We start from the raw sequence: 15078 nt of genomic DNA, 5'->3' as shown, positions 1-15078 counted from the left end.
GAGGTATTTGCTTTCATTTGCCTCATCCTAAATGCTCTATCACTGGAATAGGTGAAGATTGTGTATTCCATAAAGGGAGCAGGGAGCCAAGATTCTCAGGTCATAGTGTCAGACCTAGTAATTCTTTAGTTTCTTTTCGTTAAAAGTTCCTGTAAGTATATAGTTACTACATACCTTCAGTGTTTGGACAGTTGGGATGATAAAATGTACACATGTGGCATCCTCTTTTCTTGGCCTAAATTCCATACCTATTTTAGCAGTGGTAACATTTGCTTCAGGGTATGTAGCAGTGGTAAAGCTTGCAGTCCTTTTCCTGGTATTCAATTAGGGTGGCAGTCTTTGTGCTGCATTAATTAGCTTTGTAACTTTGAGTAAGTCACTGAGTCTTTGTGACCACCCTCCATTTGATAAATTGGGTCAGATTATTTACCCTCTGCACCTCATAAGGTTTTATTAAGACTCCATGTGTGAGGTGCTCTTTAAATTAAGTACCAAATAAACTAAGATAATATGACTAATTAGACTGATAGCTTGTCCTTCACCTGGCTAGTACAGGAATCACATCTCATTTGATTCTTGGACCAAATCCATATTCCTGTTGAAACAGGAGTCTTCTATTTTATTTGAAAGAAAAAGTAAAAATTTCTTCCTGGGAGAACATGTGCTGTGTGTGCAGTGTTCTCTGGAGGCATTTAACCTTTTCAGTTTGGGATTTAGTTTGTCATTTGAGTAGTTAAGATAGAAAGACTGCCAGTAGTTTTCATACGTCTTTCACATTAATTATAGAAATGTTTTTCTTTTCTATGTAACTTGAAAGTAACCTTATGAAGTAGCCTTATATATAAAACCTCTGAAATACTAATTGAATATTAAATGGTTACAAGGGACCAATTGCAGGACTGATGCTTTTCTGCCCACTTTAAATTTTTTAAAGTTACTATAGTCTCACTTGGCTTTAAAAAAAATGTTTAATGCTAGAGTTTCTAAGATGAAGGGAACAAGATTGAGAATACTGTGGCAATAAAGGAATCTTCAAGTCTGCTTCACTTGATTGCTTCTCCATATTTACATCTGAAGAAAAGGAAGCTATTGCCTTAATGCTTTAATGTTGCTCGAAGGGACTTTAGGAAAGATGAAGAATAAATATATTAATCACTGTGATATTTAGCTGTAATCTTAATTTTTCAAAAGTGTAGACATCTATGATTGCTTTACTTCTGCACCAGAAATTGTTGTAGGAGGGGCAGTGACTGTAACTTCAAACATGTTACAAGGAAGACATAAAAAGATGTTGTTTAGGGGCGCCTGGGTGGCTCAGCCGGTTAAAGCCTCTGCCTTTGGCTCAGGTCATGATCCAAGGGTCCTGGGATCAAGCCCTGCATTGGGCTCTCTGCAGACTCTCTGCAGGCTCTCTTCGGGCTCTCTGCTCAGCAGGGAGCCTGCTTCCCCCTCTCTTTCTGCCTGCCTTTCTGCCTACTTGTGATCTCTGTCTGTGAAATAAATAAAATCTTTTTAAAAAATTAAAAAAAAAAAGATGTTTATCTCCTGATATGTAAGTAAATCATGAGGAATTAAAGGGGTAAAGAATCACTTTCTGTTTTGGTCAAAAGATGGCACTATTGCTGTGCTGATTGTTTTCTTCTGCAGTTTTGTTCAGTCTTTTTAAATATAGAAAACGGTTAAAATTAGTGATCTAATTAACACTGACCCTCCCAACAGAATGCCACATTACTAATCAAGGACCAGAAGAATAGACTAGAAAAATGGAATTTATATTTTTAGAACGTGTTAGGTTGTTTTAGTAGCTATTTAAATAACATTTTCTGAGATTCAGAGATTTACCTTAGGAACAACAGGACACCCTGCATCATGTTATCAATTTTGCTAAAGTTTGAAATACCTTTAGTTTGGAACCTTGATAGCTACCAGAGTTTCAAGATGTTTAGTTTCAATTTTTGTTTTTTTGTTTTTTCCTTTTTCTAGTTTTTTAAAGTCCTTGAACTTATTTTCATTAAGGTGGTAATACTTTTATCCTTCAAGGTATTAAGGCCAGGTAATCATTTTTTTTTTTCCCCTCAACCATTATACTTTACTTATTGATAGCTGGTAAACTATGTGGACCAGGCTGGAAATGTAAAGGTGGTCTTCCTTCTTGTGCTGGGCATGCCAGCAACTTATCTTATTTCTAAGCCTGTACCTTAAATGGCTCTTGGGGCTTAATTCCCTGTTTTTCTTTGAGCAGACCTTTTAAGGGTGGAGAAATTCAGGGAAAAGCACTGAACAAAATGACAAACTCCTTTAAAAAGGGGCTTTATTATTGATTATACAAAGTGTTCTTTAACAAATACAAAGTAAATAAAATGAAAAATATGTGGCTGGTTTATCCTGTAGATGCAAGACAGGATCTAGTTTATGTCGTTTGCATTGTAACTCATTTGAAACTAAAATACCAGTCCATAATCTTATTCAGAAGCCAGTTATGTTTCAGAGTTATTTTCTTTATTTTATTTTAAAAAGGTAATGTAGTAGATACTTGGTATACTTCCCCCAGTAGGGTCTGAGGCAGCAACCTGTCATCAAATATTAATATGTTTTCAGCTTCTGAATAGTTATATCACATGGGCTAAGTCTTGACCATAAATAACTTCACATCAATTTAGGTCAGATTTTGAGGCCGTTGAGTCTTCCACAGACTTAAGAAAAAAAAACTGTAGGTTGCAGAGCTTTTTGGATTTTACAAAGACATGTAAGAGGTAATAGAACTGAAGTCTTCTTGCAGTCTGCTCTGTGAACTGTCTGAAATCTACTAAGGTTTTCTGTTTGTAAATGGGAAATTTTAACTTATTCTATTTAATGGTTTCTTTTTTATGAATATGTCTTATTGGAGTACCTGGGTGATTCAGTCTTTAAGCGACTGACTTCAGCTCAGGTCATAATCCCAGTGTCTTGGGATCCAGCCCCTCATCAGGCTCCCTGCTCAGCTGGGAGCCTGCTTCTCTCTCTCCAGCTCCCCTGAACTTGTATTCCGTCTTTTACCATCTCTCATAAGTAAATAAAATCTTTAAAAAAAAAAAAATAGAATATATTTATTTTGTGTTTAACTAGGTGGTTCAAGCACAAAATGCATTTCAGCCTATTCCATAATAACATTGAAAGACAACCAAAGATTCGGAGAAATTTGTATGGCCAGTTTCTACCATAAAGCAACAGGCTATCCAGCTTAAGTTCTGTGGCAAAGAAAGTCATCATTCTTTTTCTATTAGGAATACTTGAGGTAAAAGCATTTCCCACTTTATTTTATCCTGTACTGTTAATCAATACCAGCTTTATTTCCTACAGTATGTTGTGAGGTAGAATCTTATTTCAAATTTAAAGTAGGGTTAAACCTGATCACGACTTGGGTAGGGGGTTTCTGAGGGGAATATATGTTTCAGTTAATGATAGAAACATTGTGTTATGTGGCAAATCTGCCTCCTTTATAGAAGTACTTCCCCTGGTTCCACATTATAGTGTATTCAATAATACATAAAATATATATAATATATATAAAATAATATATATAAATATATATAATATATATCAAATATATAAAATACAAGATATTGTCTGCTAGTTTCTACTTCAGTTTAAAGTATTACCACCTAATCTGATCAAATGAATACTTTTGCTCCATCTATTGTAGTTAGTCATGACATCTTTTTCTGCTTTCTGCTGGCAAGTATGATTAGAATGCTTTGCTGACCATCTCTCTAGCATCTGTTATAATTCAGTGACAAATAATGCCAGTCTTAATACAACTTGGTTTGTAGTAATTTCATGTAGTATAGTTAGTTATAGCATAGGTGAAAATAATCCCATTACTCAGGTTCTTGTTAAACTATGAAATTTATAGTTATTGAGAAGCCAAGGGGCCACAGGTCATTTGGAGAAAGTTAGCAGAGGATACCATTATGCCAAATGGATATTGCTTAGTTATTTAGTTTTCTTTCCTAGTATTTAAAAAAAAAAGAAGAAATTTGCATAATAGAGAATTATACATAGAGAGAACCCTTTTGGCCTTTTACCAGACCTCAGATCCAATGCGTCTTATTTTTCTTTTCTAATCCTGACTTATATTTTTATATGTGGTCAAGACCACAACTTTTCCACCTTCCTTGTATTATTCAAGTCTCTCTGACTTGTAAATGTTTTTTTCCCTTTCCAGAATTTTAAATTTCTTACTGGGCTTGTTAAGACCTATTAAGCGGTATCTTTATTCTGATTATAATCATTTCTGTCCTGAAACATCACACCCTTCTCATATCCTCCTACCTGTTCTAAAAAAAAAATATATATATATATATAATATATATGTATTCATATTATATATTACATATATATATAGTCTTTTTATGATTCAGATGAAATAATCATTATTTCGTTCTTATGGGCTGTTTCAAAGTATGCAGTGAATTATAGAAGCAGATGATTTATCCTAGACACTACTACTAGTAGGTAAAGTAGTGTGTATTTATGTACTTATATTTTATAAATGTATTAATTTTCACTTAATGTTATAAAACACATACTAAATTATCTTTTACTTTATTGGAATGCCAATGCCAGAAGTACTGGTTTTTAAATCATTGAACTAATCTATAAATACTCTAGCCTTAACTAAAATTAAGTTACCTGTTGCCATTTATGTGTCAAAACTGAAGAAACTATTATATGCATTGATAAATGCTAATTAGAAAGATATCTTTATACTTTCTAATAATTCTCAGAACCCTAGGAGTGAGTTTTCTTCACATGCTTGTTTTCCTTGATCTATGAATACAAATTTATGGTATTTATTTTTTAAAGAATTTATTCATTCATTTGAGAGAGACAGCACAGGCAGAGGGAGGGGGAGAAGCAAACTCCTTGCTGAACTGAGAGCCCAATGTGGGGCTTGATCCCAGGACCGGGAGCTTATGATCTGAGCCAAAGGCAGATGCCCAACCATCTGAGCCACCCAGGTGCCCCCAAATTATGGTATTTTTAAAATCTATAACTGCTATAAGCAAAAGGACAAAAAATGGTGTTTAAACAACAATCATCAGCACCAAACAACCACCATTTGTTAGGAATCCCTAACATTTTTGTGCTAGGGTGTTGAGATTAACCCAGTTAGTAACAAAGCCTTTGTGTTGCCACATACAATTTTCTTGTTTAGAAATTAATGTGACCAGTTAAGTTATACCAACCTAATTTTAGGAACATAAATTATGAATGTTGGAATGAAAACAAACCAGGAGAATTAGCCAACACTGTAAAAATTAATTTAAATTTCCATCAAGCCAGGAACATATTGTTTGTAAATGATGAGCCTTCTGTGTACTTTTGTGTAACTATAATAGGAAAGAATCATACTTATTTAATTAGGTATTGGCTTTGCTAACTGTGGAAGTAAGAGCAAAATAAGTCCTTTTAGCGGGGATTTAAAAATGCTGTATTCAAACTGCATACATGAGTGTAGTTGTAATTTACACAATTTTAGCAAAATCTTCTGATGCCTTAGTATGTCAGCTATAAATAAAAAAAAATCCCAGTTGTGTATTAATTTCCTATTGCTGCTATAACAAGTTACAACAAAGTTAGTGGCTTAAAATAGCACATGTTTATTTACCTTACACTTCTGGAGGTTCTAAGTTCAAAATTAAGGTCCTGGCAGTGCGCAATTCCTTCTGGATGCTCTAGGTGGGGGCTATAGACTGAATATTTGTATCCTCCCAAAATTTATGTTAAAATCCTAATTGCAAAGATGATGGTTTTAGGTGGTAGGCCTTTGGGGGTGATTAGGTGATTAGGATTGAGCCCTCATGAATGGAATTAGTGCCCTTATAAAAGAGAACCAGAGAGTTCCCTCACCCCTTCTGCTATGTGGGGACACAAAGGCCATCACTGAACCAGGCAGCAGGTCCTCACCAGGCACCAAACCTGCTGGTACCTTGATCTTGGATTTTCCAGCCTTCAGAACCGTGAGAAATAAATGTTTATTGTTTATGCCACCCAGTCCATGGTGTTTTTGTTATAGCAGCCTAGAGGGATTAAGATAGAGAATTGTTTCCTTACCTTTACTGGTTTCCAGAAGCAGTTCACATTCCTTGCCTTTGGTCTTTGGCCAGCAGTCCTGTCACTCCTGTGTTAGCTTCAGTCATCACCTCTTTCTCTGACTCTCCCACCTCACTTTTTGATTTGTAAGTAAGGATCTTTGGGGTTATATTGGGCATACGCAGATAATCCAATTTAGTGTTCCTATCTCGAGTTCCTTAATTTAATCACTTCTTCAAATACCCTTTTGCCAGGTAATGTGACATGTTTAAAGGTACTGGGGATCAGAATATGGCCAACTTTGGGGGGCCATTATTCTTCCTACCACAGGCTAGTCACAAATGTGAACCCATGAATGGTTCACATCTCTGCTGTTTCAATAGGAGCCTTTTTTCTTTTTGGCGGGGAATATTTAGGGAACGGTGAAAAGTAAGGTACATATAAATATTTTTTTAGAGACTGCCAACAAACACTTAAGGTTAAGTTGGATTTTGGTGGTAGGCACTTCCCCAAATATTTTTTATAATAAATGAATACATGAGAAATTCTGAATACCATTAAATTTTAGTCATCTGGAACCTCAGGCAATAATCTAGAGAGAGAGTTAATCCCTTAAGAGTAAAAAAAACCCCAAAAGTTAACAATGTCTGTGGGAACGTTTTTGATATTTACCCTACTGTCATAGCTCCCCTTTAATTTGTGTTATCATAGAAATATATCATATGGGAAAAAAAGTGAAAATATAAATGAACTTTGAGTTAAAAGAGATTTACTCCTACCATTCCCCACTCTTTCCCTAGTCTTATTCCTCATAGGCAACCACTTCTAATTTGTTCTTTACCTATTCTGCCTGTTGCTCCCAAAGTTCTAACTAGTATGTTTATCTTTTTTTTTTTTTTTTTTATCAACTTTAGACATTGACTACTGACTTCTTCCTGGGCTTCTCTCACCTAGGCCACCCTTAACCTCCTCACCCCACTCTGCACCCTGAGTTCTTAGTACCCTGTTCTCAGTCTCTCCCTCATTCAGTTTAGAGACTTAGCATTGCATGCTTAGATTTACACTTCTTATTCTGTTAGTGGAAGGGTCTCTGAACACATTTCCAACTTTATTCTTTTTTAAATAATGAGGCCACTATCTCTTGGTTTCTCTTTTTGTGATGTAAGAATATTTGTAGTCCACCCTGCCTTCCATTTCTCCCTCCCCACTTCCCAGTGACTTACAACTGCACCTCTACTGTCTGGTCCACAGTATTCTTTCTGAGATGTACAAATCTGTTCTGAAGCATTACTAAGGTCAGTCTGTGGAATGATTCTGAGCACTGAAGACCAATAATGAGTATATATTGTTTAAATCTGTAAATACTGTTCACTGCAAATGGACCGATAACCTTAGAATTGCATTTCCTTTTCTATTGGTTCAGTATTTCAGTCTAGTGCTGGAAGGAAAATGTTCGTAGTCACATTTGATGGGAAAATCCCTTTCTCTCCTCTTTTTCTCCCTTTCCCCAGCCCCAGCCCAGTTGCATATACCAAATCTTAAAGGTTTTCTCACTTTTCAGTCATTTCATCTCTTCTGTCCCTTCTCACTTCCTTCTAAATATCTCCCTCTCATTCTAACCTGGAGTAGTTACCCTCTGGGGCTCCTGAGTAGTTATCATTCTGGGATTTCACTCCCTCCGCTGCTTTCCTATGTTACATTTACGACATTCAGTATCACATTTCTCCCCTTTCTTGATTTACCTCCTCATCTTGCTAGAGGTAACATTTCTGAGTCATCAGATATCTGAACATTTCCATATTTCTCCTATATATTTATTTGACAGTTTGGCAGTAAATAGCATCAACTTTAAATTGCTTTTTTCCCAGGATTTCAAGTGAGCTATGCCATTGATGCCAGTCTGTTTCCTGGAGCCTTATTGGTGACCCATTTTTCTTTCCGAAGGCTTTTAGCGTCTTTGGTTCTTGAAGTTCTAAGGTTTAATAATAATGTATCTAAGTATTGATGTTTTTTATTCATTACAAAATTGAAGTATTTACAGTGTTAATATAAGACCTTCTATACCCCCTCCTTTTAACTTTCTGATCTCATTTCATTCTGCCACCCCCTTGCTCACCTTGCTCTAGACACACTGGCTCCTTTTTCCTTGAACGTGCCTGAGGGTCATTGCACTGGTTATTCCTTTTGTGTGGAATGCTCTTGCCTCCAATATCTGCATGGCCACTTCCTTACCTCCCCAGGTCTTTGTTCAAATGTCACTTCCTGAAATGTCATCCTATTCAAACTACCCCATGTAAAATTATAATCTTCCTCCTGCCCCCATCTAAGCTCTTGTAATCCTGTTGTCTTGATTTAATTTTTTTCATAAACCTATTAGTAAATAAAAAAATATGCAAACTGTGATATTATAAAGATATATTTGGTCTTTGTTACTGAATCCAGGCCAGAGGTCCTAAAACCCTAGTAATTTCCTAAGTGGTAAGAGGGATGGAAACATCTTTTATTATAATACTTGCTTTTTGTTAATATGAAAGGAGCAATGTTTGTTATTGATAAAATCTTTTGTCAACCACACTTTGGTTTATGTCAGTGAGGTGGCTTTTGGAAAGCCTCTAAGGGTGTCAGGGGAACCAACCATGTGACTAGAGGATTGGAGCTTTCAGCAACCCCTCCAGAGAGATTGAGTGAAAACACCAATGGGTAATGTTTTAATCATTATGCCTACTTAATGAAGCCTCCATAAAAAACCCTAACTGAAGGGATTTGGAGGGCTTCCAGGTTGGTGAGGAGGTGCTGGTGAGGAGGTACTGGGAGGGTGGCATGCCTGAAGGGACACAGCAAGTCTGCACCCTTTTTCCCATACTTTGTTTTATGCATTCCATCTGGCTAATCCTGAATTGTATCTTTCTATAATAAATCAGTAATCTAATAAGTAAACTCTTTTCCTGAGTTCTTTGAGCCATTCTAGAAAATTGTTGAACCCAAGGACAGGGATTGTGGGAACCCTTAATTTATGGCAGGTCAGTCAGAAGTACCAGAGGCCTAGACTTCCAGTTGGCATCTGAAGGGCAGCCTTGTAGTAGGCTTGGCCCTTAACCTTGGGATCTGATACTAACTCCAGGTGAATAGCATCAGAATTGAGGTAAATTGTTGGACTTGCAGTCAGTGTTTTCAGAGAATTGAGGGGAGGATTGTCTGATAAGGGAAAAATACACAAACATATATACATACATGTGTGTGTATTATGTAGGTGTTTACACACACACACACACACACACACAAAGTTGTCCTTTGGTGTGTATATACTTTGTATTAGTTTTCTAGGACTACCATAAATTGCCATAGACAGAGTGGCTTAAATCACAGAAGTTTATTTTCTTACAATTCTGGAGGTTAGAAGTCTATGAGCAAGGTCCCCAGGGTTGGTTTCTTCAGGCCTCTCTGGTTGGCTGGTAGATATCTGTCGTTTCCCTGCGTCTTCTTATGGTCTTCCCTCTATAACTCTGTGACCAAATTTCCTCTTCTTATAAGGACACCAGTTATGTTAGAGTAGGACCCAGCTCGTTTTAACTTAATTGCCTCTTTAGAGATCTTATTTTCCAAATACTATTAGATTCTGAACTGTTGGGGGTTAGGACTTCAGCAAATGAATTTGGAGGGAGAGGACACAATTTAGCTCATGACAAACTTACTGTCATTAGTATTATTATTATTATTTTATATATATATTCTGTCTCCCCCAGCCAGAATGGTAGCTTCATGATGGCAAGGAGTTTTTGTTGTTGTTGTGTTGCTTTAAAAGATTTTACTTATTTATTTGACAGAGAGCACAACAGGGAGAGTGGCAGGCAGAGGGAAAAGCAGGCTCCCCACAGAGCAAGGAACCTGGTGTGGGGCTCCATCCCAGGACCCTGGGATCATGACCTGAGCCTAAGGCAGACACTAAGCCAACTGAGCCACCCAGGGATCCCAATTGTTGTTCTATTTTAAAACATACCTAACATTTAGAACAATGCCAAGCAACATAATAGATGCTTAATAAATAATAATAAGTGTTCTAGCCTCTTGATGAGTTCTTTCTTCTTAAACACTCCTTTTATCTCTGGAAAATTCTCCTAAATTTCATTGATTTAGTGTCCCCCCACTTCCAGTTTTCTATATTACATTTCCAGTACTCCTATGAATTAAAATTTGGACTGCTTAATTGATCTTGTCTCATTTTTAGTCTATCTGTTCTACTTTTTTGGATGATTTCTTCAATCTTAACTTCTAAACACTTCTACAAAGTATTATTTATTTTGTTAAACATGTATTTAACTCCTATGAGCCCTTTCCTTGGTCCTGTTCCATGCCATTCTATTATTGTTTTATAGGTGATATATCTTTGCTGATCTTTTTGCATTGAATAGGTCTTACTATGTCTCTTGTTTTCTGAATTTTCTGTTTCTTTCTAAGCCATTTTTTGTCTGTTTTTACTGTTATACATTTCTTAAGCATCTATCACCCAAAATTATCTGGCAGTCCTTGGTTGTACATTTTTATTTAATGGGACAGTAAAATACTAGGAGTTTTATTTTAGAAGTTTAAAGGTGGGATTTTTTTGCCCAGTGATGTCACTTTATGATGAGCTGGCAGTTACCCTGGAGGCTCCCTTCAAGGGAGAATGTGAAGGACTTTGGTTTCAGGGGCAAATGCTGACAGTGGCTGACTTAGATCTCCTCAGATAATTTATTCAACTTTCTTAGATAAAAACCTTCCAAACTTTTTACCTGGCTGCCTGACTTGCCATACATGGGAGTATGGAATCCATGGTTTCTTATATATTTTCTGAATTAATATCCTTATTTTCACTTTTTACTCCCATCACATTATAGCTGGCATTTCTAGTTCCCAAACTCTGTAGTCCCCGGGTCAAATTATGCTCCCTGTGGCTGTTGTCCTCGCCATGAGAGGCTCTCTTCTCTCTCTTGATCTGCTACCACTCCTCCATCTGCATATCATCTTTCAGAAATATGTTGAAATCTGCTATCAGTTAATAAGTCTATCCTATTTGCCTTATTGTTTTGAGTTGATACTTAAAAATATATGTATATATTTTTCACCTTGTGTTTCAGGGTGTCTGAGGATATTTGAGGAAAGAAAAGTTTGTCTTCGGTTTGTCTTTTTTTTTTTTTATCAGTTTGTCTTGAATTAGGATTCCTCAGTCCTTTAATAATTGGACATAGGGAATAGAATTTGAACTTATTTTGATAATGTGTATCTTCATTATAAATCTCCGTTATTGGCATGTGCTCTAGATTGTTAAAATACAAACATGAGACATGGGATTGGCTCTATACTTAAGTCCAGTAGAGGTTTTAAAATATGGACTCTTTAAACAAAAAACCTTGAGTAGTAATTGTTTAGGGGTTATCACCATAGCAGCAGGACTAAAACTTTTATTGTTTTCTCTCTTAGTACATTACCTTGTCTCCCACTCCACTCTTATTATCAAGGCTTTCTTTCTATCATGAACTTTATTTGCCTTAAAACATCCTAGTTCCCTCTTCATGCTTCCATATTGTTTCAGATGAAGTGCTGGAACCCCATCTTTTATGAAGCTAACTCCTCCATTTGCTGTCTGAAGCCCTAGGTCTGTTCTTCTCCTGGATCTGCATTTACAAATATGTTCAAGTCTTCCTCAAAAACAAAAACAAAAACAAAAAAACAAGCCAAAACAGACAAACAAAAACACCTTTCTTTCCATCTTTTCCTAAAGCTACACTTTCATCAGGTGAAGCCCTCATTACTTCCGAGTTTTGTCTCCTTTTAAATGTAGGTATTCTCTTAGTGTCTTCCTTTAGTCCACTATTTCCTTGCTCTTTTCAAGGGAAATCCTATTTACGCCCATGACTTCAGCTATCGCTGAACCCTAACTGCTCTCCTGAAGTTCAGGTGTTCTTCCCACCTACTCATTAGTACCACTCAGTATATTCAAAGACAAACCCATTAATCATGTTCTACCCTCATCCTCCTAGCCTTAACAAAAAAAGAACCAGCCAAACATTCTGTTTTCCCATGTAGATAGATCTGATTATCATTGTTTCAGGTCACATTAGAAATAGTTGTAAGGCTAGAAAACACCAGTTATTGCAGCCTAAGTCACAGTAAAGTTATTTTCAAGTATAAGCTTCCTTGCCCTCTGACCTCATAGTTTCCTTTTCCTGCATCTAACCAAACTTCTCCATTTTTCTGATTACACACAGGTCTGCAATTAAGGCCTTACGCCCTGGAGGGTTGCTTGTGTACTCTACATGCACACTTTCCAAGGCAGAAAATCAAGATGTCATCAGTGAAATTTTAAACTCCTACACGAACATCATGCCTGTGGACATTAAGGAAATGGCAAGGACTTGCTCCCAAGACTTCACATTTGCTCCCTCTGGCCAGGAATGTGGACTCTTAGTGATTCCAGACAAGGGCAAAGCCTGGGGCCCAATGTATGTAGCCAAATTGAAGAAATCATGGACTACATGAAATTGGTGATATACATTTTGTAAGCCATGACAGTGTATTATTATATTTATATTTCTGGGTTCTCGAGGTGTTAACATTTAAATAAATGTGGAGTCATTTTCCCTGAGTCTGTTTGGAATCCTGTTTACTTAATACTTGGCATCTCAGAATCTAGGCTTGAGGATTTTCCAGGTGTATTTTTTTCCTAGAAATATATCTATACACTGGTTTCAGGTGTTGCAGATGGTGTTTGTTCTGAATAATAAATCTGCTGTCTTTTAGTTGGCATTTTGTAGTTAAATTAATCAGAATATGTGGTTTTATGCATACTATGTTTAGGGATACATTGTATCCATGATGTTGGTGCTTTGAACCTATAAAAGTGCACATTTGGCTGTCCGATTTATAATTTTTCTCCTTATCAAATATATGGATTCTTTCAGAATTCACCCCCCACATTTTTCTGTAAGAACTGATTAGTATTCTGAGACTAACTTCTTAAGCGGCACTATTTTGAGTTCTAGAAAATAGGTTTCTTATTTGCCACATTGTTTTCCACTAAGGACTATCTTCTGTTTACTGCAAAGGTCAGTGACTCTATTGACACCAGCTTTATTTCTCCACTTTTTTTTGTATTCACAAATACAAATTGAAAGGGTAAATTATGTTGAAAGGCTGTTAGAACAGCAGATTCACATGCACAAGTTTGACTTTCGACATTCAGCTTGTAGAATAATGGAGTCTATCCAGCAGGCTATAAAGCAAGTACTTGAAACAAAACCAGAATGATTAATAACTGCAATAACTGAACTATATTTGGAGAGTTTTGTTACATAATTGCAGTCATAATGAGCACTACAGAATCTGATTATCTTACAGTTGCAATCTGGAGGGGCTTTTTATTTCACTCCGTTATGAAATGTTATATGAGAGTATGATGTCACGTATTAATGCACAAGAGAGAGATGCCTAATGAGAGTGGATTATATTATTACCAAAACCCAATACCATTTACTGTGTGGCTCTCCCTGTTTACATATATCCTAGAATATAGTGTACATTTTTGTTTATGTACTTAGGGTTTTAGCTTCAGGTTTGGATCATGTTTTTTCTCTAGAAATTGCTTCAGTTAGAGTCCAAAGGTACTTTACCAACTATTAAGAAAAATTATGCAGCACACTTCAAAAGATAGTATCTATTTGGAAATTAACTTTAAAAAAACTAAAGAAATAGAAAATTCTGCTGAAGCCGAATCCTTTTCAATTTGTTTACTATATTCTGCATATTTAAACTAGAGACTCTTATAACCAGTTTCTTATATCTGGGAAAGAAAAAGCTGGATCTCTTGGACTCAATGAAATATTTTGGATTAAGACAGAAAATTAAAGTTACTGGAAAATGTATTTTTTTATTTACTTTAAGTTTGTATTTGTTGGCTTATTTATTCAGTTGAAAAAGCTTGCCTTCATGGGACTCCTGGGTGGCTCAGTGGGTTAAGTTATCTGCTTTCGGCCCAGGTCATGATCCCAGGGTCCTGGGATCAAGTCCCATGTCAGGCTCTCTGCTTAGTGGGTGCTTGCTTCTCCCTCTTCTCCCCGCTCATGCTGTCTTTTCACTATCTCTCTCTCTCTCCCTCTCTCTCTCAAATAAATAAATAAAATCTCTAAAAAAATAAAAATAAAACCTTGTCTTCAGATACTGTAGTTAAAAAGTGTGTAGGTTAATCACAAACTAAATTTTCACAGTGCACTTCATTGAATGTCATTATTTTTCCAATATGCTGCCATGAAGCCTAATATGAATACTCAATGTGCCATTGGATTTGACCTTCCTATGATTACTGAAAAATGCAAATATAGATATATATATAGCTTACTTTATTGTTGATGTTAATTATAATGAAACAGCTGGCATTTATGGAGCCTTAAATATTTGATTAATTTCTTTATATATATGTTGTCTTTCTTGATCTTTAAAACAACTTGAGTGAGTATTATAACTGCCTTTTGTGAATGCGAAAACCCTAGCTAAGTGCTGTTTGTAGCTTGCCAAGGCTACACTGGTAAGTAAAGAGTGGAGCTGAGATTAAAACTAACTCTGGAGTCCAGGACCTTCTCCGTATACTGTGCTGTCTCACAAGATAGAGATTATAGGAATCCCCAAGATTACAGCTGGCCCTCCCTTATTCTCCATCCCTCAGGTTTTCACTTGTATGCAATTCTTTAGTCACAGAGCATCAAAGGGCTAATCAACACTTGGGGGGGGGGGGGGAACTGCAGTATTTCAGAGTGTGTTCTAAACTATTTCTTGTGATGGCAATACCCAGAAAACTCCCATGGAGGTGCTCTGTGCCTTCCTGTTCTTTGCAGATGCTGAACTGAAGAATAGAAATTTGGAGCAGCCTTGCAATGTCAATTGAAAAGCAAAGAGTAATTGATATTACTTTCTGTGGCATTGAGTTACTTTCAAAATAGCTTTATAAAAATTTAGGTTGCTTACCAACACATT

At 36.3% G+C, this 15078-nt stretch overlaps 1 protein-coding gene across 1 annotated transcript in view; it reads left to right on the top strand.

The window, feature by feature from the left end:
• NSUN3 (NOP2/Sun RNA methyltransferase 3) overlaps window positions 1-13108 on the top strand; it is a 54817-nt gene extending 41709 nt beyond the window's left edge. The window contains exon 6 of the mRNA XM_046001539.1: window positions 12321-13108. Coding sequence (XP_045857495.1) covers window positions 12321-12591 — 271 coding nt within the window. The 3' untranslated portion in view covers window positions 12592-13108. The remainder of the gene's footprint in view (window positions 1-12320) is intronic.
• The last annotated feature ends 1970 nt before the right edge of the window (window positions 13109-15078 follow it).

The sequence above is a fragment of the Meles meles genome, chromosome 4 (assembly GCF_922984935.1).
Source record: "Meles meles chromosome 4, mMelMel3.1 paternal haplotype, whole genome shotgun sequence".
NCBI classification, from domain to species: domain Eukaryota; kingdom Metazoa; phylum Chordata; class Mammalia; order Carnivora; family Mustelidae; genus Meles; species Meles meles.
Note: the sequence above shows the minus strand (reverse complement) of the source record. Positions and strands in the feature narration are given on the sequence as shown.